This window comes from Pundamilia nyererei, unplaced genomic scaffold (assembly GCF_000239375.1).
Source record: "Pundamilia nyererei isolate P.nyererei 1_Seehausen unplaced genomic scaffold, PunNye1.0 scaffold00138, whole genome shotgun sequence".
NCBI lineage: Eukaryota > Metazoa > Chordata > Actinopteri > Cichliformes > Cichlidae > Pundamilia > Pundamilia nyererei.
Genome location: NW_005187539.1, coordinates 750650 through 773745, shown reverse-complemented (window position 1 = coordinate 773745; position 23096 = coordinate 750650). Strand labels below are relative to the sequence as shown.

Below are 23096 nucleotides of genomic sequence, written 5' to 3'. Positions count from 1 at the left end.
AAACACATTGTTAACCTGGACACTAAAACTTCATTCTGAGTTTCAAAAATGCCAAACTTCCAATTTTTGGTCCCCACAAACATATGAATACACACACACACACACACACACACACACACACACACACACACACACACACACACACACAGAATTCACAATACACGGTGACAGCTGTGTTTGAGATCATCAGCTGTGCTGTATTGAAGTTATGTCGACTACAGCAGCAATCCAGCAATAATGGAAAGAACTTGGATGAGTTGAGAAACAACAGTGCATCATTAGTTTATGACATGAAGGTCAGTCCAGCGAGTTACCAGCATCACAAATTGCCAATTAACAATGTCTCAAATTAGAGTCAATGCTTCATAAGTTCATGCAGGAGGAACTCATCATCAGCACCAGCTGCTGGGAGGAGTCTGTGTGAATCGGGCCTTTAAGGCTCAACTGCTTCAAAGGAGCCACTACTGAGGAAGACCTAAATGCACCTTAAGGCTCTGTAAGAGATGTTTAACTGAGAAGGACAGTGATGGGCTGCTTCATCAGATGTTCTGACCTCGACAGTTACCCAACTTCAGCGCAGCTTCAACTGTTCTGGCATGAGATGAACTAAAGAGTGGAAAAAGTTTGGAAACTCTTTTAAAACTTTTGAAAAAGCTCCAGGTGAGCCGAAAGTGTTCAAAGTCATTAATGGTTTCTTCGGAGAATCTATTTTGACACCTTTCTGCAGCTTCCACAAACCTATTTGTATCTTCAGCAATGATCTGCAATGCAAAATGTGATGAAAACCCAACTTTTGACCGTTACTGTATGTTTATATGTTAATAATGGTGAAAATGTGTTTCTGTCAAAAACTGTCCAGTCTTCAAGTGTTAGTTTTTCTTTGTTTAGAAAACAAATGAGCTTTAACGTCTAAGAGTTATTGAGCATAATTATGAATAGTTACTTTGTAATTAGACTTTGCATTTACTTAAACACAGAGAAAGCAGTTTGACAGCTTAAACCTAAAAACTGCACCTTAATGCCTGTGTGTAAATGTCTTTGTTTTACTCAGTTTCAAGGCATTTCATAAGAAAACTGAACTTATTAGAATATCACTGTCTTCTAATGAGAGTAGTTTGATTTTTTTTAGATAAAAAGAAGAAGTGGTTTGAGAGTTACTGCAACTACAAGACTGCTTGTTTGGCCACATCAAAGAAGGGTTAATGTTATTTCTGAAAATGAGAACAATTGCTAATTCAGGAGTCGTGTCCTGCATATACTGCTGGGGATAAAAGAGTAAATGGAGAATAAAATTAAAAATCAGCATTCCTCTGAACTTCTCATTTTAAATGAACACACAAGTCACTCTGGCCCAGATGGAGCCACCTCAGGTCAAGAAAATGAGGATTTGAGGTCGAAATCACATCATTTCTCTTCATTAGCAGAAATGATGCTGAGCACAAACTTGATGAAAAAATATTCAGGAAGTAGCTTCCCTGATACTGCCACCAGAATATCAACAGCCTGTAGTGAAAATCCCATTTCAATTTTGACTTGAGACCACATTTTCTATTTCCCCCGTAAGTTATTAAAGTGGCACCAGGAGGAGGTGTCTGAAGGTCAAGATGAAAACCCCGGAGAGAGAGATAGAGAGCGCAGACAGAGTGAGGGTAGAAATGACAGAGGCTAAAGGGATAATGACAGAGACTGAGACAGAACGGAAGAAAAAGGACTGAATATGAAAGTTGAAGAAAGGAAAATGGAGGCAGCAATAGAATCCAAGAGAGTATCTCAAGAAAACTGCCCTCTTTGCTCCTTTCTCTACCACTCATCCATGTCCACTCTCCTTTTAATAGATTTGTAGCATGGCCTCCTGCTCCTACTTCAGCAGGCGTGTAGCCGCTCAGTAGATTAAAATGATAACCAACAGTAATGAGGTCCTACAGGACTGCAGTTGCATGACTAATCGAAGGGCAAAATGCAGAGAAAGGTTCAGAAGCGGGGCTCAAAAGGCCGGCATCGGGGCTGGTAATATATAGATTAGGCAGGAGAGTTGAATCATGATGACGCAGCATTTCCAGCCTGCAAAAGAGGAGGGTGTGTCGTATATATCATCTGAAGTGCCATTTCAAGCAGGCTTTCAGCAGCAATGTATTCACAACAGTGACATATGATACACAGCCAATTCATTATTAAATCAGTGATTTCGAATCTCTGGCTCCTGTTTGCTGCTTTCATCTTCTCTATGGGAAATACATCTATGCAAGCTGCTTGGTTGGCTAATTAACATTAGACGTGAACCATGAGGGAAACACGGCTTTTATCACAGATAGATATGTGCAGCTTCACTGAGACACGGGGGCAATATTCTGTATTTTAAAGTTATACGATAACTTTAAAATACAGAATACATTTATTCTGCTTCATATCTCAACATGAGGACCAGCAGAGGATTATCAATACCACAAATCATAAACACCAAAACCCACTGAAGTGCTAGCTTGTTTGCAACTAGCTCGTGGACAAGCTAGCAGCTACAGAACCAATCAGAGAATAAGTGGAGAGCAAAAGACAACTGTAAATAGAGTTTGACTAAGATTCAAAGAATGAGACCACAGTTTGATACCAAGTTCTCATTAAAAAAAAACATCACGTTCACTAAATAAATAAATGAGTAAAAAGAACTTTTTATGTACAACTCTGGTTCTAATAATTTGGGTTTGCTCCTTTATTACTGTAAGAAAATAATTTATGAGACAGCAGGTGCTTACGCCAGGTGTCACATAAAATTCTACCAGAATATTTCAATGATATTTCTGATAACAATTTCATTTCATTGATGCTTACTGACAGCAGCTTTTCTAAGTGTAAGTAAATAAAGAGTATTTTCCATCCTTATTTTCCACTGAACTCAGTGGAAATGACGCTCTTTCAAGTTTGAAGTGTGAAACTATTGAAACAAGGTGGCAGCAGCAGCTTTAGAGCGCAACAGTGACACAGCGTAAGTCAAACATAAGCACAAATGTATTTGAAGTCATTTTAAGTATAAAATAACTCATGAACATTTTAGTTTAACAGAAACTAGACTAAGAGAACCTTGTAACTAATCAGGAGCTGCACTCTATTGTCACATAATAAAGCTGAAAAATATTCTCCACCAGGGACATTGTATGTTGGGTTAAGCTTTTAAACCAGCTGCTTAAACTCCCTGCTTTTCCACCCTGTAACCCCATCAATAAAGTCCATTCACCATTCATTTTGAACAAAAATGAACAAAGTGCAGCTAGCAAGTGCACCAGTGGTGCTCTGTTCAATTATTTGCTTACATTTACTGCATGTGTCTTCTCCTTCATCGCCTTGTTGGTCTTAATAGTGTGTTTTTGCTTGAAGTGGTGAAAAATTGTTTTATATAGGAAGTGAGCTTAATACAACTCTAACAACAATGTAACAATGATTTTAAACTTTGACATTAATAAAAACAAACTAAAAAACAAACAAACAAATCTTACAATTATGGTTATGTGGTGCAATTATCCAACTAATTAAGACAGCTGCCGATTACACTGTTACTACTTTAATACATCAGCTGTTTAACACTGAATCGGTCCAGCTACTCTGTATTTTATACCAAACAATGTAAAACAAAATTAGCAAGCAGGAGAAGAATCTGTTCTTCTGAGGTGAGATGGAGGTGCAGGTAAAATGACTCTATTGCTGCTCATTATTTGCTAATTGTTGGTGGTCTGTCAGCATTTGGGCCAGCTAATCTCACTTTGGATTGGATCTAATTATGTGGGTCGAGGCTGGAGATGCTCGGGTAACCTTTGATCAGATCCCTCTTTTATAAAATAATTATCTTGGGTTTAGGTAGATTTTTTTTTTACCATTCTTTAATCTGACTAATGCTCATACTAGACGTAATTACTTACTGTAGGTCTGGTGCCCTCTTTATGTGTCACAGCTTTTAGTTAATAATCCTAAACTATAATATTTTGCAAAGACTTTGGATCTTGTACTATTTAGTCGCCATTTGCAGAACAGCTAGTTTTCTTTATAGATAATTTGCCATCATACTCATGGCAAAAATTGTTGAACATCAGAGCAGAAATGTGATTCTTTTGCGAAAGAAAAACAGACAGGATTGCAGAATGTGGACATGATGTTGAGAGTATAGAAAGAGCACCTACTGGCTGCTAAAAAAGAGCAACACATAGCAAACATCAGGGAAATCTGTTTGTGTGGAACTCCCCTTATCAAAAACAAAATATCAGCCCATTTATCTCACATTTAAATCACCAAACATCGGTATCCAATATCCATTTGGCTCTACTGTATTTTACCAATAACAATTCAACACTGCAGATATGACTGAATGGAAGAATGAAACAGAATGAAAGTTGTAATGTTGCTATTAATTTGTGGAATATTTCCATCTTGCTACTGTCTGCGTTTTATCAAGGTGTAAGGTTGCAATTATGTTAAAAATAAATAAATCAAACTTTGTCACTCCTCTTCATTGGCAACTTTGCTCCAAACATTCGGTGACAAGGTGTTATTAAAAGATTACAACATGATTGCTTGCTGGCAGAGCTGTAGGCATTTAAGTGTTGTGTTCTCTGGCTCTTCAGACAAGGTGACATGCTGAATAAAGCAATTTAAGGTTTGGTAGTAGAAATAATGACGTCTAGAGAAACCACCAACTACATTCATCTGCTTGGAGTAAACGCCACCACAATTTCTCTGCAATCATCCCTCCCTATCTCTTGCTATCCTCTTTCCAGCTGGGCACAACCTAACAAGACATTCAGCTTGGCATTTGTAAAACAGACCTACCTTCTTGACGTAGCCCTGGATGAGCTCTGGGGTGGGCACCTGCTCAGCAGACAGGCACTCTTCCAGCTGTAGTTTGCATGGTGGGCTGACTGGCTGGCTCCTTTCCACCCTGCATGCAACACAGTTGGGGTGACAATGAATTTCAGCCTTCCAGTGAACCGGCCTGTTGAGCAAATGCTCAGAATACATAAAGCCACCGATGGAAACCCACCTTCACAGCCAGCTTAAAATTATAAAATTACAGTCACAAACAGGGTGCTATTGACAGACCCAGGAATCAAATACAAAGAACCCTCTATCAACAAATTATGCTGCATCAAGAAGCTTTGTTAATGCTATTGTTGCCCAGTGGGAGGTAAAAGAAAAATACAATAACACTTAAGTGAGGCAAAGATCCACATGGATGAAAGAAAACACACACAGTAGGCAGAAATTTCAATGCAAATCTCATCTGCCCCCCCTCCCCCCTGCAGCCCTCCCCTTTGAAGCCATATCAGTATTTTGAGCGCAGAGAATCTATTTATATGATATTGTATTTTCCTACTTTGTCCTCTGCAGGAAATCCCAGAGCCAGCCCCAAAGAGACTAATGCCCCAGCTTCTATCTCCCAGCTTCTCATCCTGTTGACAAGGCGAAGAAGCCCCACACACAGTTTTGCTCAGGGTGCAGCTGAGTCAGTGTGCACATACAGTACGTGTTTGCGTGCAAGGGCTGTACGTCTGTGCTCTGCATGAGCTCTGGCTTTACACGGACACCTGATGTGCAGGAGGGTAAAAGATGCATGCATGCAAGCTGCTGTGTGTATTAGGGGCTGCCCTTGCAACTTCTCAGTTCAGGCTCTGAGTGAGCGTACGTGTCTCATCCTCTTTGTGTGTCGCTGTGTGATCCTTATGCTTTATCGCAGTGATTTTCCTGCCACGGCTCCACTGGATGTATCAAAAGGAGTAGTTTTTGGTAAGATGTGCTAAGAAATACGTCAGAATATATTTTCAATGCAAACAGACCACAAATAGTTGTTTTCTTCAGGTAATTTAATAAATGTGAATTTGTATTAAGATATGCTTGTTGGTGGATTATTTTATGCTCCCTGCACTTTCCCCTGGTGAACTAGCCATCACCTGGTCCTTCAGCTCACAGATGAGTGGCATAGATAGTTTTATTTAACCCTAAGCAAAAAAAGAAAATAAACCCATTTACAAAATGACAAAATACTTCTTTAATGTTTGGCCGGCTGGAGCCTATCCCAGTCGCCAGTTTGTCTCGGGGTCATACTTACATGAAAATTACAAATTAAACTGCAGTCTCTGAACAAATGACATCTATAGAGCTTTGTCAAACTGTTTTTTTCCTTCTGCCAAGCTGACATTATCGCGAATGTCCTTATTTTTCTGAAATTTCCAAAACAAGTTGGTGGGAATTTCAGGATTGAGTAGGGAACTGCTAACTTCGTCTGAGATAGCAGAAGCGAACTTTAAGTGCACATAGGCTTAAAGGGACAGAAGCTGAGACTGTTTCAGCCAGAAAATGTACTGAGATTCTGCATAAATGGCCAGTAAAAAATGAAAATCGCACTTATTTTTGAGCTGTGAATCATGAAAGGTTTCACCAGTAGAGCCCCAGAATAAAATACAGAGCTGAAAATGAACATAATAGCACCCCTTTAAAGTCCAAACTGTCAGATTTTTTAGGCATAAAAGACACTTTTATAGTCACAGGAGAAACCAAGAGCTCATTTATATATATATTTTTTCATTTCACTCTCATTTTCAAGCTATTTTTTTCTTCCTTGTCAAAAACATCGAGCATGTAAAGTAAAATATTGTATTGCATTTTCACTTTAAATCCAGGCCTATTTGCATATTAGACCTCAGAGTATGAGGGATTACTGAGTCACTTCACTTGGTCGATTAAAAAAAAAAACAAGCAGGGAACGCACATACTTTACTGTCACTGACACCCATCGCTCAGTGTATACTGCTGCCGCAGCATACAGCAGAGCAGAAACTGGGCCGGCTGACTTGTTAAGCAAAAATTTCACACACTCTGTGAAACATTCATTACGACGAGCTGGGAGCTTCTTCTTCTTCTTTTTTTTTGCAGCGTCATAACAATCAAAGGCACAACGGCAAAAGCCTGGTGGCACTGCCAGAAAAGGTACATGTATCCCCTGTTGGTTGCGACATAAATCTGAACCAACCAGCTCGGCTGGGCTTCAGGCACTTCTTCAGGAAACAAAACAGAGAAATGGAGACAGAGATGCTGTCAGCTAGTAGAGTTTACACGGTGCAGCAGAGAGGGAAGCATTTGTTTTGTTACAGTCTCAGTTTTTAAAATCTGATTTCACATTTTCGACCTTATGAAACATGCTTTGAGAAAACACCCAGAGGTTTCTTGTGCAGTTATGTGACAGAAGTTTCAAAGGATGAAACAAAGTGTCCTTCACTTTACTGGATGTTGAAGAAAAATTAAAACAACGTCCGATCATTTGCCATTCAAACAAAAGTGATTCAGTCCTTCTAAAAGACTTTTAAATAAATAAATCACTCTGAAGCGCAATCATTTCCTTTACTTTTGTGCTATTAAATGTTTTCTATGGAGGAGGTTTGGAAAACTAATACTAAACGTTCATGGAAGAGACTTCTGCAAGCAGAGAGAAGGAAAGGGCAGGGGAAACAATTCAAACTGAGCTCTCTCTGTCCTGGAGGAAGGCCTTGGGTTAAAAATAGCAGCTGCATCACCTGCAGTCCATCTTCACTGTGTGAAACGGTGACTTTTCATGCAGCTTGCAGCACCGGCTGTCAACCCCTAAAGCCTCGTGTGGTTAGACGGGTGTCAAATGCCTGCCCACCTATGTGGAGCTCCCTCCTGTGTGAGTACACCTGCTCCACTCCATCCTCTCTCGTCTCTTGCCACAGACGGGTCACATGCTTTGTTTCTCCATAGAACATCTTTTGTTAGACTAATCACTCCCACTGGAGCTGAACGTTCACATGGAAACTAATTGCATATTACCTGTTAATGGCTTGCTTTGGGATTTGTTTTAGCATTGTAGTGGCAACATCATCTGTAAATCTGTGGTTTCCAATTACACTTTGTTCACTGAAGTATGAAAAGTGATTCTGTTGATACATTATTGTTTTCCAGTGGACACCAAACTGAAAAAATGTCCAAAACAAGTTTAGTTGTTGTCTATTATTCAAAATATTATTCTCAGAACAACGCTCTGAAGAGAACTTTTGGCGACTCACAGGTCGATTAAGAAGAAGAAGATATTTGGTTAGCGATTGGTAATTCCTGGCAATAACCGCTTACTTCTTTGGTAATAGCTGAGATCATAGCTGTCTCCCCATAAACCAAAAACAGACTATTTACCCCTGAGTGTTGCTCAATAAAGAGTTAGGTATTGCAACATCCAGTCTGAGAGCCCACTGGCCATCATCTGATGACTTAACCACTTGGGAAAACAGGCAAATTTTCTAGTGTAGCAGGAGGCCTTGCACTTGTCATTGTTTATAAATACTGACACATCCATCCACCCATCCATTTTCTTCCACTTATCCAATTTAAAGATGCATTTGGGAAGGAGCCTATCTCAGATGTCATAGGGCAAGAGGAAAGGTACACCAAGGACAGGTCGCGAATCTCCTGCAGGGGTATCACAGGGAGAGGATACAACTTGGGCTCACCATTTCACCTAACATGCATGTCTTTGGATTGTAGGAGGAAGCTGGAGTATCCAGACATGGGGAGAGAGTGCAAACTTCACCCAGAAACGCCCCAGCCAGCTGGTGGATCCGAAGCCAGGACCTTCTCGCTGTGAGATGACACTGCTAACCACAGCAGCCCCAAGCTGCACAAAATATGGATGCATTTAAAGCAAAGCAAATGATAAATCATCACCAGGTGTTAATCAGTGTTTTCAAGGTTTCACTTTTGCAAATGTTGTATATTTTCTGCTCTGCACAAGGACTCTTTAGTCCCAACAAAAGCCTAGTAAATGATGATCGAGTGACAACAAAGACAAACCAGAAAGGTACCAGTAACAAACATCTTGTGCCCTTCTCACAGATGCTGACACCCAAAATATACATTTTACAATAAAGGTAGATGGACTGGTTCTTACAGAGCACTCTTCTAAATCTAATTCTAATGTAATGACTGCTCAAAGTGCTTTTTGCTGCAAACCACACAAGCCACATTGACCTATTCACACATTATTTGTGGGTTCAATATCTTGCTCAGTGGCACTGAGGGAGCTGCTGACTGAACGACTGGTTAGTATATGACCAGCTCTACCTCATGAGCCACAGCGGGACACTTAACAACTCAGTTCTTTTGTTAAGGGGGAGCTGTGGCTTCACTGTTAACCAAAGTGGTGGACATACTAACCACGAGAGCTGTCACTCTCGTTACCCTGTTGCTTATCTGCTTAAAACCTGATTACAGCATTGGATGGATATTCTTCAACTTGTGGGCCAAACTTGCCTCCAGCAACCTGAAAACCTCTCAGCAAATGACTTATCCCCTCTTTTACTTGCCCACAAAAACTGATACCATTGCTGAAATCACAACCTCTCACCTCCTGTAGTATATTTCATAGAAATATATAGCTAAAACATACTTTCACTTACACTAAGTAAGCATGTGTGCATTCAGTAAAATGCTTTAAGTCATTACTTTAATATCACCCAATTGAGGAAATGGCTTGAGAATAGTTAAACTGCACTCTCTGTATGCAAAAAAAAGCTTTTCACTCACACGGCAGAAAGGAAGTCAAGGGTGCATAAAAGCATTCCACGGCAAAGTCAGCGAATGACTCAAAATATGAATTTCCTTCTGGCCTTTTTGCATCAGAAACAAAGTCGTGTCAGTCCTCTCCCACCCCAACTCATCTATTGCTATGACGACACAGTCAGGGTGCATCTGAACCCATGTTTAGCACTCTGCCACTGTGGTGCTTTAATAATACAGCACAACTCTTCTAATGTCACATTTTCACAGGTTCGTGAATAATTTCACCAGAGCGAATCCCCCCGTAATGGTTTTCAGACCGTACCTCTTTATTTTCCTCCTTCTCCATCCCTCTTGCACACTCTCCATCCTTATCCTCCCTCTCAACCCATCTCTCTCTTTCATCTCTCACTTTCCCTGCAAGCACACAGGAGCTCTTTGCAATTACCCAATAATGATGAATATATCCCATCAGACATTGCCTGCTGAACTGTAACCCTATTCCATCGTGACCAAATTGAACACTGGAAAATTTGACAGTTGACATTTTAAATTTTCAAACGGTGCAATCCATTTTGTATGCATTTCTTCTTCTTTCCCATTGCAGGATGTAATGGGCTTGAACACCACCAGTGACAAATTAAAATATAGGGTTTTTAAAGTTTTACCCCCCCCCCCCAACAAGATGTCAGTCAGGTGACTGCATCTGAACGTGTGTGGATGACATAACGGTGAATGTACACAAGCTCTCTGTTAAATTCCCACAGCATCACCCCGTCCATTTGAATTGCCTTGTTGACTGAGCCTTTCACACTGAGGTTAATACTGTAGAGACTTAACTGGGATTGTGTCTGCAGACATACTGTGCATGTCAAATATAAATATAGCTGCTGTACACCAGTCAGCTCCTCTATTTTGACTTTCACTTTGTTTTCTGTATAGTCACAAAAAGCTGTTCATTTTGGAGCGATGGATGAATGGCTGCCTGCTGACATGTTTTCATTGTAACCCTCCACATCCCCCCAACCCCTGCACCCCTCCCCACCTTCTTCTTCTTCTTTTGATCCCTGGGCCTGACAGGGAAAGCGAACAGCAGAGGAGATGTTCTCCTTTCTGGTTTTGCTGATTTCTCTTCCCTGATCCCCTGGTGGAGTTTTGGATTCCCTTGGGCTGGTGCTGATGTGAGCAGCTGTCTCCACGGTGACAGACACTGCAGATAAAGCCTGGGCCTTGCATTCGGTTGAGGCCATCAAAGGATGGTAAATTTCCCTGCCCTTTTCACTCAATCTCTGTCTCTCCTTTTTTTTTAAAACAGCATTCAGCCTCCTTCTGTCTTTTTCTTTCTATCCAGCTGTGATTCTCTTTCATTCCTCTTCCCCCTTATGGTGTCCCTTTTCACAGGAGCAAGGCAAGCATGTCTTTAAGAAAAAAAATACAAGAAATGCAGTCTATTCAGCTGCTGCCCTTTCACTCAATGAGTCAATATTTTTGCTGTCCAGTTTTCCAGAGCAAAGGGGAGCAGAGACCATGTGCACAAATATCTGTGCATGCCAAAAGTGAGCCTGAAGTGTTCTATACAACAGCATCGGAGGTGATTACTAATGGACACAGAAGGGAGGGAAGATAAGGTGCCATGCATTCTAACTACACCAAACACCTGCAGGTGGGGCATGGGTGTCCAGGGGGGGGAAAAGGACTGAAACTAATTTGAATAAATATGATTTTTGACAAATCTGCAGATGCTACCGTGTTTACCTTTATTTCAATAAGATTCAACTTGTGATTTTTTTTGGCTTGTGAAGGTTTCACAGCATCATATAGGGGCATTTCATTAATTTTCTTTAATGTGTAATTGTAATATAATCCATGCATTTGGTGTTAGCAGAGTAAAAGTCAGCTTTATTTTCTGCATAAACAGAAAATAAAGCATCTCTAATCATCAGGTTTAAAATGAATAACTCAGTTCTATTTTGCAATCCTTTTGATAGGAAGGATCTTTATTATGAGATACAAATGTCATATGCAATGCACTTCAGTATAAGCCTAATATATATGGTTATCACTGTGGTTTTAACAAGTGCTAAACAATGATTCAGAAAAATGACGCCAAATGGAGGTGCCAAAATCTGCAGTTCCTGAAGCAGCCACTTGGGATCCATTCCAAAAATAAAATCAGTAAATTAGTCAATAAAATCAATTCCTGTAGATTTCCATGTTGAAATCTCCAATTATCCATTCTCTTAGGTGTCACCTCAGTTAGAACTTGAGTTAACAAATAATTAAAGCATTTCATTCATTCACTCTCTCACCTGCACCTTTAACACAGATGTGACACATCAGAAAATATGTCATTGTTTTGGTAATCGTTATAGAAACGAGTTTGTTTGACAGGCTCTGACGAGCATCCTACTGTAAACGCTCTCTCGAACTCTCCTCTCCATTCATTATTTCCAGAGCAAGCATGCCTCAGATGACCGTATAGCAACTAAGTCTTTTAAAAATGTTTTTCCCTTTTTCTGGCAGAGACGTCACTGTCTCCCAGCGGCTGTCAGGTGAGTGACAGTAAGCAGGGCATATCGTAACGACGTGCACTGCTCAACTCTGCCAAAATTACTGTAAATAAAGATAAAACAGAAAGTCTGACAAACCCAAATTAAGTTGTCATGCTTGCTGTGATGAATTATCCCACACTGTGGAGGCTGTTTCTCATACTGTACAACAAGAAAAATCAGTGGAGGGTTTTTCTTTTTTGTTTTGTTTTTCGCTGAAGGGAGAAAAACAAGCCTGATATCTGCAGCAAACACTAGCAGGGATGAGGAAAAAGAAAGAGGTATCTTAAGACTGTCTCCCTCCTCCGATGAATTTAAATTATCATCAGCATACAATTGCACAAACGAATTTGTTTACTTCTCATTTGTGACTTTTTTTGAGCTGCATTATTTATCTTTTGTTCTGTTTTGTGCAATGCTTAGTTTGCTTGTTTATTTTCTTTCTGTTTTATTTTCCATAAGGATAAACAAAGTTTCATTTCATGTTGTTTTATTGAAACTTTGTCACCTTCCTGGTTGCATGCCTGTTTCTGTTTTCAAATATTTATTTCTTTGAACATCAATATTCCTGTCAGAGTAAGCCTCCCTTTAGTTTTATAGTTTTTCTTACATGATCACTCTGTGGTTGTGGAACAACTGTTGGGGCACAGCAGCTCTTATTATTACACTCCTTATTCTTGGTTGCTTGTAATATTGGGTATTGGTTTTCTGCAGTTATTGCATTGTCGCTGTGGGTGAAAGAGTTGCTAAATGACTGAAATGTCACTGTAGATTAGTGACTGTGGTGTTGCATTTTTGCTCAGCAAGTAAAGATCTGCAGGAACAGTTTGTCAGTCTTTAGGAATGTGGTTTAAAGGAACAGCTCACTCCAAATTTAGCTAATTTTTTTCTCTGAACTTTGGTGCTTTTTATATATTTACATTGTTTCGTGTGACACAGGAAAGATGTCTATTCATATTAATGTACAGAATTCACCTGCTTGCTGCTACTACTGCACATTCACCCAGTGTATATACTATATGTATGTATATATATATATAATGTTCTTCCTCTACACCCCCCCCCCCCCCCCCCCCATTTTTGCACATGTCGAGGAGCGTGTCAGGCTACATTTCACTGTGTGTTATACTTGTATAACTATGCATGTGACAAATAAAGAACCTTGAACCTTGAACCTTGAATTAAAAACAATGTGACAACTAGATTATATCTCAAATGCCTCCAACTGTCTTTTCTGCTCCATCTGTGTGAGATCCAGGTCTGCATGACAACTGTGACTCACAAGCAGCCACAGGAGACACAATGGAGCTCTTTAGTGGCACCATCATGCAGGGATGAGCTGAAGTGTTTATGAGGGATTTAGAGTGTAACTGCTTTAAAACAAACAGGAAATAATAAATGATCTGAACATGATAGCTTTTTTAGCAACTACTTCTTCAGTTTCTCAGATTGATTTGCACAGTGGTTAGCATTGTTGCCTCACAGGAAGAAGGTCCTGTGTTTGAATCCACCATCTGGAATCCACCAATTTCTGTGTTATTCACAGTAAGGTCTAAACATGGCAAACATGGTTATTTTGTTGGCTGCAATCTATTTTTGTGTGTTACGCAACACATTGTCAATTAAACCTGCACTGTTAGGAATAAAAACTGGTAATACTGTAGTTTAAAGTCCACACTTTCAACACGAGGTAAAATGGAGACAAGGCTCAGATCATATTAAATTGGTTTCTTGATGATGGGTTGACTGTACTCACTTGACCTCCACAGTCACCAGATGTCAATGCAGTAGGACCTTTGAGGTGTGATGGACCAGTAGATTTGCATCCTGGAGGTGCAGCCAGGGTGTAATTTCCAGGGGGGTTATGACTGCGATCTTGACCCCTCCCCCCCTCAATGTTCAGCACAAAGTTACGCTGATGGATGCAGCCAACAGATATACAGCAGCCGTGTGTTGCTATCATGTGAATTTGGACCAAAATGTCAGAGGAATCCTTCCAGCACCTTATTGAATCTATGCCACAAAGAAATAAGGTAGGCCTGAAGGCAAAAGGGGGTCCAACCCAGTACTTGCAAGATGTGCGCAGCTCTATTGCATTCCTGGGAAAGGCAGATCCTTCTACAACCTGGATAACTCATATCCAAATAATCAAGATAAATAGTACTGCAGGACGTGAAGTGCATAATTTGATTTTGGATGTAATGTTCCTTTAAGCTGTGAGGAATTAGATTTTTCTGAATTTGATGCAGCTCAGGTAGATCAGAGAGTCATCTTTATCCCGAGTGTCACGCACATACATTTATATCAAGACACTTTAGTAGAGACGCAAATGTAAAGACAGCAAGTCAATGGGGCTCAACAAACAATCCAAAAAACAGGCAAAAGGATCAAGTGCTGTCTGTCAACCCGTACACACTCACACACGTCCATGCCCTGCAGCCAGTGGACAGTTTTTGGTAAACAGGCCTGAATTCTTAGCTGGGCTTCAGAGCCAGACACAGCAGCCACTGGGGCTTCAACCTGTCTGCATGTCACTGCTGCCAGAAAAAGGAAAAAAACATTCTCTTCATAGATTTTGTCTTTTGGATTGTCATGTTTTTATTTTAACTGACTTCACAGTTTGTGGTCCTGAATAAACTGATCACATTTCATGACCCTTGGGGCCATCAAATCCAGTCAAAACTCAGTGTTCTTCTATTTACAGGACAAGCGATATTAAGAAGAAATATCTGTCTATGCTGTCATTCACTGCTCCTTTATGTCCTTCAACCACCATTGGACCAGCTCCCTGGCGTCCTGCCTCAACTGAAATGTGCGCCCACACCCACAGTTATCAGGAAAAAAAAGGCGGGGCTCAGGCACGGGGCTGGAGGGCAGATGTAGGGGGCAGTGGTGACTTTGGGCCATGCAGCCAGTTTTGGCTTGAGTGCTGAAAAATCCCATGTGACAGCTTGCAGAGCCGCAAACAGATGTTGTGATGCTGTGCTTTCAATATAGCAACACTGGAAGGTTGTACAATGAATATGAGCCTCCACAGTGTGTTCTCAGATTACAATGATGAAAATCTTTTTACTATTATGCATTCCAAAAAAAGAAGTAATTTCTGAACTATAACACAATAGCCGTAAACATAACCATTATGTAGACCCCGATGTCTGCCACCAACAAGCCAAGCTACCATTTTTGCAGAAGATGAATCAAAACCTGATTCCCACTAAGTGTTTTTCTGCATAATGACACCAATTAAGGTACATTAGTAATCTTAACAGGCTTTCTTAAGTGACTATAATGGCTTCATCATTTTGTGCAAACAAAGGTCTTATTCCCACAAGTGTGGCTAAGATGTCTAAGGCCCATGAAAGATGATTGCCTCGGGGCCAGACCCCAGTCTTTGTTTGGTAAAATACTTTTAATAAGAGCCCTCAGTTTAATGGTGAGGCCGATTCTTGTCCAAAAAACGCCCCCCAAAACCTTTTTTTCAGTATTTTGTTTTACTTCAGAAAACTTTAAAGTAGTAAACATTAAAATATTGAAATATGTTTACTTTTTTACATCCTCTTTCAAATATCTGTATTTGCAATTTTAACACAAACACTTTACTGACAGTGTGCCATCTTTTTGGGACATGAAGAAAACTGTATGTTGGTTGAGTAGGAATTAATATTTGAACTCTCTCCTATGTAACAATAGTCTTAGCTCAGCCAGTTACACATTTAAATGACTCTCTTACCCGTCATTTAATCGGACAAGTATGGCCCTGTAGAGCTGGTACTGTGGGCTGTTAGACTCTGGACCACAGGGATGGATGAATGGATGAACAGCAGCCAGAATGAAACCCTGCTGGTAAAGCTCCTGCAGCTGACCTGGCAGCTCTCGCACTGATGAGAGGCGCAGAGTGGAGGTCCCACCTGAGAAAAGAAGTGGGGAAAAAATGTGTTAGAGAAAGATGTTTGCATGTGGAACAGGTTTAATGTGAGAGCTTACAGCTTAGTGACAGCTGCAGAAAAGTTCTCATGAAGGTTAAGTGTCATTTGTTTGTCAAACAAAGCAATCAGGAGTATTTGTATTTGTGTTCATTTAAGTTTTCTGTGTTTTCCTGTCAGCCACCACTGCCTATGTTCATAATTCAGCCATTCTTCTGTTTACTCTGAACAAATTACAGACTCTCCAAAGCAATCACTGCTGTTGCAAGAGTGGGTTTTTCTCCTGGCAAAAACGACAAAGATGAACTAAATTTCCTCTAGTATGAAGTACATTAAATTTACTTATTTGTTCACAAATCCTTTTAGTGCACATTTTCACACAGGAATTTACACAGAATGCAATTTGAAATTACACAAAATCAGATTTCCCTCATGGACTGATCGTAACACAAGGTATATGTACATTTTTGAGGCAATGATTAATTTTAAGCCATTAACAGAAAGACTTGCAATAGCAACTTTTTGACACTGACTGTCACAGTGACAGATGCTTTCCTTTCCCCCCATTTAGTCTCTTGGCCTTTTTCAACCTTTCCATATTTGGCTCTTCTCTACCTTTCTACTCAATGTCCTCAGACTTTCCTCCTTTATGAATCACCTGCTCTTGCTCTTTCTTTCGTCACACTCACCCATCGCTGACTCACTGTTGCACACCTGTTTATTTTTCTGGATCCCGGCATACAAAGTATAGCAGCATGTTTTAACCTCACCCATTCTGCCTGTGCATTCATTTAGGTCCATTTTCTTCATCAACTATGACATGCACACTTGTAACACTTATTCTAGCCTTCATGCAGCTCAGTGTGTAGAGAACAAAGAAATGTCTAAGGTCACAAGGGCGTTTACCCCTTAACGCCTGGGCTATCATATTTAATCCATACAGTTTTTTGAGGTTTTGGGACTTCTACTTCCTCTAATTTTTTCTCTTGAAAAATCTAAATAAATTTCACAATGCACTTTTGAACAATTAAAAAATCTGTAACAAATTGAAAGTCAAGCATAGTAATTCAAATTTAATTAATTTCTTAAAGAAATTTGTCAGATGCTGCAATAAACTTTCCATTCTTTGCATTTTTATGGCAATTATTTTACAGTTGAGGCTTTAAGGGGTTAAAAAATATACTAATGGAGGTACTGAGAAATATTTCTCACTGCAGTTCTTGGAGTTTGAACCATTTCTATCACACAACCTAATGACAGAAATTACCATCCTTTGTCACGGCTGTTAGCTCCTTTTGATTCACCCTTTTTTCTCTCACTTGAGCTCTTCGTCACTGTACAAAGTTTCTAGTCCAGATAGACCTGCCTACAATTACAAATCTATTGACAATTATACCAGAAAGCATAACAGATATTGTCTTCAGATACTGCCATTTTCTTGGCAGTTAGCTTTTTGTTCCAGCTCCACAATCTGTGAGTTAAACAAAATCCAGTCAGAGCTGATTGCTATGGCTCTGTATCACAGCAGCCCTCTATGTTCTGACACTCGGAGTTGCTCTCAGCTCAACTTAACTGTCCAAGAAGAGAGGATGGAGCCCCGACATTAATGAGCAGCAATCACTGAGCTTCTAAAAAAAGAAAGTTAAGGCCAGTGCTGCTGCTAAAAGCTCCTTCTCAGCATTATTTTTCTTCCAGCAAGGACCCCAGACATACACTCGAGGGACAAAAACCTGCAGCAGACAGCAGCTGTCAATGGTTTCACTCAGGGAGCAACCAGCTGTAATACAACAAGCCACACACAGCTTCTGTCAGACAACATTGCCAATTTGGATGTATGGTAATGAGTGTGGGAAGAGAGAGTGGTTTAGTTCAGGAATGAAAGTAATTGCATTAGAAAATAGAGCTTAATATCTGGATGAAGAAGAGGAATGATGGAGAGTCACAGCAGCAGTGACCACATAACAAGAAAGTCATAAAGACGTAAAGATGGGGCCTGGGCCTGGATGGATGATGGCTCGGATCACAGCAGTACGCTGTATGGGGCAACATTTACTGCAGGCTAAACAGCTGGGGTGAGTGGGAGCGAGCCAAGATAAAGAGCTGGGTGCAGAACGAGAGACTGCGGAGGGAAGAGACAAAAAAAGGATGAGGAGGTCTGGTTGTCTTTACAAGCTGTCACAAGACATGGGAAATGTCACTTTGGCTAATTAGAGTCAATGAAACTACACAGAACGAAAGGTTCAGATCCATGGGAAAAGTCAGTCTGCTAAAGTTCAATGGGAGGTCAGAGCGAGGGCGAGTGTGGGTTCACCTGACTGACGATGCCAGCAGTGCTGTTTTTTTGTGTTTGGTCTCAGGTAGAGTCAGCAATGCTAACAAGCCTTTCAAATGATCCCAGTACAGTCCATGAAAAGAATGAATCATCTTTAGAGAGGTAATCAACGTGCTTTTTTGCTTAACTTATCAAGTAAAGTTTGATTGCACAGTGTAGTGGCTATGAAATAATGGCATAATCAGCATTTAGACTGGCTCCCTGCAAGCCTTGCTTTCATTATGCGGTTCTGTCTGCCACCGTGTGCGAAATCTCTCAGGAAAATTAAGGCTTGACTGCACTACCAAAACAGGAAAAGGATAGCGCTTTTGTTTTCCCCAGTAGCTATAGGTAACTTGCCCATGTAGCTGAAGTGGCAGATGGTAGAGTAACTGTGGAAACTTTAACAACAAGAAGAGTTATCAGAGGAGGCAAAGAAGGTGTAGAGAAGAGTGATAAATCAGGGTTCAAAAGCCATATGGAGTTAGCATTATTACTACTAAATCAGCAAATGATTGAACTTGCCTATTCATTAGCCTTTTGCTAACACTTTGTTTTTAATTTTATTATTATTTTTTGTCATTTTAAAGTTATCTGGTCCATGCTACAGGAACGCTGGGGGCGAGACTGGCTGTCACTTTCACTGAAAACATCAGAAAACCCCAAACTATACAATGCACATTCTATTTTTTTGTAATCATGTGGCTCTGAGCTTTTTAAGACATCACTAGACAAACGTGTATGTGAGAACATGCCCATCACAGTTGAGTCTGACATAGCCAGTCTTTAATCTGCCAGCTCCCTACTTGCAGTGTGACCGTCACGTCCTGCCTCCAGCACGCTCTAAACTACACAGAGAATATCCTCTGAGTGAACGACTTCCTGCTCCGTGCTGCATGAAAGACTTGACAACAATTGAAAATATCCTGACCTGATTATCTCGTTGTTGTCCAAAGTTCATGTGTAGAAACTGCTCTGATGTTCCTGAACATCAAAGGAGCAAAGGCTAAAAATATCCACAAACACTAATAGTCTATTTAATACTCCAGCCTCTCTCTGTGTATTGAATTCCTTGTGCTCAAGATGCAGGGATTTCTTTTTCTTATTTATTCTCACAGTTCAACACAAGGACACAAGGAGCCAGATTAGGGTCAGTCAGTCAGTCACCGCGCATTTAAACTCGTGACACTCACACTGTCATACACAGTCAGTGTTGTTATTGTGTGAATGCTTGTGAAGCAGTGAATTATGACATACCTCCTGCATGTATGTGAATAAAAAATATATTTTGTTATCACAATAACAAAAGCAATTAGAGCTGGTGCTGCTGGATGACATCACCCCTTCAAACGTTTAATGTGATTTCTATATTTTTTTGTACTTTTGGATATTAAAAAACAAAAAAACATTTTCAATACCAACACAATGCAATGCCTGCTTATTCAGCATTTATTTCACCAACCCAAAACACTTTTATAACACCAGCACTGTGGTACATATATGCAATATTTCAGGATGTGCTTTTTGTGAGCTTACAGTATGAAATCCTTATGCAATCTTATTTGTGTAGCTATAATCTAATTATATGCTCAAATGTATTCTGGGATGATTGTATTTTCTTAATAATTTTATAATGTAACCCCAATTACATGCGATCCATTGCTGCCCTCTCTTTGCACTTTGCAGACAAAGTCATCTAAAGCTCACGCATGTGACACTGCATGCTATAACAACAATGATGTGTTGTGCTTTAAGCTGGCTATGCTATATCATCAGGTTTGCAACAGAGGCACAAGGGATTTGTGGAACAACCGTGCTCGTGCCAATCAGACAGCAGCTCCTGTGATGTAGATACAGAGCTGATTCAGTCCAAACCGCAACTCTTCCTTCTGGGTACAAATCCAGAGATTCATTGTGGAATGGCTAAAGTAGAAGAAGAAGATGATGATGAAGAAAAAGACGAGGAAAGGGAGAAAAAAATCACATGCTGTTCCTCCAGGGAAAAAGAATGCTTCGGCTAAAAATACTCCTCCAAATTTCTCAATCACGCTCTGTCCTACTGTGCCACAATGCAGGAGCTTTAGAAGTTAAAAGGCGTGGAGGAATTAACACAAAGAAATAGGCCGCCATTGCAAATGGGCGAAACGTATTTTCCCCTCCTCCTCTCTTGTTGCTTTCCTCCACTGCTGACTGCCTTCAGAAATGGAATTAATCCTTCTGTGATCTGTGATTTTGCTTTTTCATTCCTTCCCTTTTCATTTTGGTGCAACACGAACACCCTGTCCTTTCCCCGAAGGGATGCTACTGCGTGTGCACATGGTTCATGAGGTGCTAGATATGTGGAAAATGAAACCAACTTTGCTTGCTCTCTGATCCCCTTATTTGAGAAGAGTAAATAAGGAATGGTTTCAATTAGGCAGTGTGAACACTGCCACTGGCAACTTCTTAAGTTGGCCTTAATCACTGTGTGAGCTGCTAATAATCTCAACCAGAGGCCTTTAAATACAGAGACTCTACATTTATTTATCAGACCAAATTTTATTTATCATGCTGTCCCCAAAGCAATATGATGCCCAGTGCTGAGTTTCTCTGAATCTCTTGCTGTTGTAAGGATGTTTACTCTGCCCTAAAATCATGTTAGCCAAGGAGAATCGCTTTGTTTGCGTAGATGAGAGTAAATTAGCCGCCTTATAACTCCTCTATGCAAGTGTCGGTGTTGTTTTTGTACTGCAAATATTCCGGCCTTTTTGAAGGAGTCTGTGGTCGATCAGACAACGAATCTGGTAAACCTTACATGCAAACTGGCAGCCAATTACTTCACTCCATCTTTTTGTTTACCCTGGAAGAAAATTCTTGCACATATCAACAGAGAAGAGCCCTAAACTAACAGGAACAAATCGCTTTGTGACAAATAATGAGAAAAAAAAGAGCTTCTGGCTGACAACCAACAAATTGGTTTTCTGGAAAATTGTGTAAGCACAAAGCTGTCAGATAGAGACTGCCATTAAACACAGAGAAGGAGACAAAGGAAAGGCGTGAATGTATGTATGGATGTATGGATGGGGAATGATGGCTGTGTCCTCTGGATAACAGGAAGATGCAAAATCATTTACTCACCATTTGCTGTGCGTGACAGATCATGGTTAAGAATAACTTAGTGCTGCATGAGTATGACTACTTATTAATATCAGAGTTTTGCAGTGATCCTCTGAGCATTACAGGCAGATGAGGGAAAAACTGAAGCCATTTAAAATTAAAAACTGTGGAAAAGGCCCATAAAATTAATCGAGTCATGGTGTATTTCTTACTTATTAAACATTCTGACTGAAGTTAAAAGTTTACGATGTTGGAAGTTTTCCAACATATCCATGATGCAGCCTCCAGGGCTGGTACATGAAGTCCATACACAAGTGTCACAAACTGCAGTTCCTGCAGTGGCCACTTGGGGGTGGCACCAAAAGTAACTCAATCCCCATAGACTCCCATGTTAAAATGTTTCACTTTACAGCCGAAATAAACATGTTTGAAGCAAAATTTTAATTCAAAAAGGTGAAGTGTTGAAATTTTTTTTTTCTATTTCGTATTTATTTATGTTATTTATTCCACTGGACTGGTGCTTTTTTGGAGCATTTTGATGGAATCATCTGGCAAATATTATGACCTAATGTGAGGTGTGTGCTGAAATTTTGTTGTATTACATTTTTGTATTTTATTTATATTGTGATTACTGCTTACAAGCGTTAACGTAGCACTATATCCTCTCATCTAAATATCGTCACTTTGAGCTATATTTGAGGCTTCAATATGTAAAGTCCAGAAAACCGGTGGGTAATGTCGCCTTGATCCATATTTTATATGTAGTTGGTGGATAATTATTTTAATAACTGCTAGATTATAGCATAAACCTTTACAAAAGCTACTTAATTAAGCTTATAGAATTTCTTTTCTGCTGCTGCGTCTCAAGTTCAATGGATTTGGCCATTTACTCATTACAGTGCAAAATGATGTAAAAATGTTAAACTTTTAAATGTTAAACTGTTCACACTCTCTGTTCCCCACATCATGATGAGGACCCTTAAGTGTGAGAGTAATGCACAGGGTCTCCCTTTAGTTAAATTTTGCCTTGTCGTCTGATATACTTCATGAGGTCCCTAAATGTCTGTGATAGACAGGATGAGACTGCAGGCAAATGTGTGCTGCTGGTGTAGTTGCTGTCAAGGGACACTTCACTGCTGAAGGAACATTTCAGAGAAGTTTGCAGCAATGGGAGAAATCTGAACTGCACAGACATTATGAATGGGTATATTTTAATCACAAACAATATATTTTGCTGAACCTAATCAAATAGTTTTGTAGCCTGAAGCCAAGAAAAGAGTGAGAGAAGAAGATATGTCAAAAGCCAAAGTTAATTGAACATGTAAAAATAGCTCTCCCAGACAGAACTCAAACATCTGCCTTCTGGTCGGGCGGCATGTGATTATATTGCCAAACTTATTGCATATTGCTTGTCATTTACTCTCATAGTGCACTATACATATCAAAAAAATTATTCTATAGGCATTCAAATTAAATCGAGAAAGAGGTCCTGAGCGAGCAATAGCATGTAATGAGTAAGGCGTAGGAATGGACTGAAGCCTCAGAATGACAAACTCACAGATGAAACAGAATATCAGTTATAAAGAAAATGCAATTAACACAAGTAATAAGGAAGAAACAATTGGAACTAACTGTGATAGACTGCGTGTGTGTGTGTGTGTGTGTGTGTGTGTG

General features: G+C 40.0%; 1 protein-coding gene across 1 annotated transcript in view; it reads right to left on the bottom strand.

Annotated features, from left to right (window-relative positions):
• The window catches only part of rftn1b (raftlin, lipid raft linker 1b), a 121447-nt gene that overhangs the window by 50142 nt on the left and 48209 nt on the right, over positions 1-23096 (bottom strand). The window contains exons 3-4 of the mRNA XM_005744026.1: positions 15823-16000; positions 4813-4921 (exon numbers count right to left, since the gene is read on the bottom strand). Coding sequence (XP_005744083.1) covers positions 4813-4921; positions 15823-16000 — 287 coding nt within the window. The remainder of the gene's footprint in view (positions 1-4812; positions 4922-15822; positions 16001-23096) is intronic.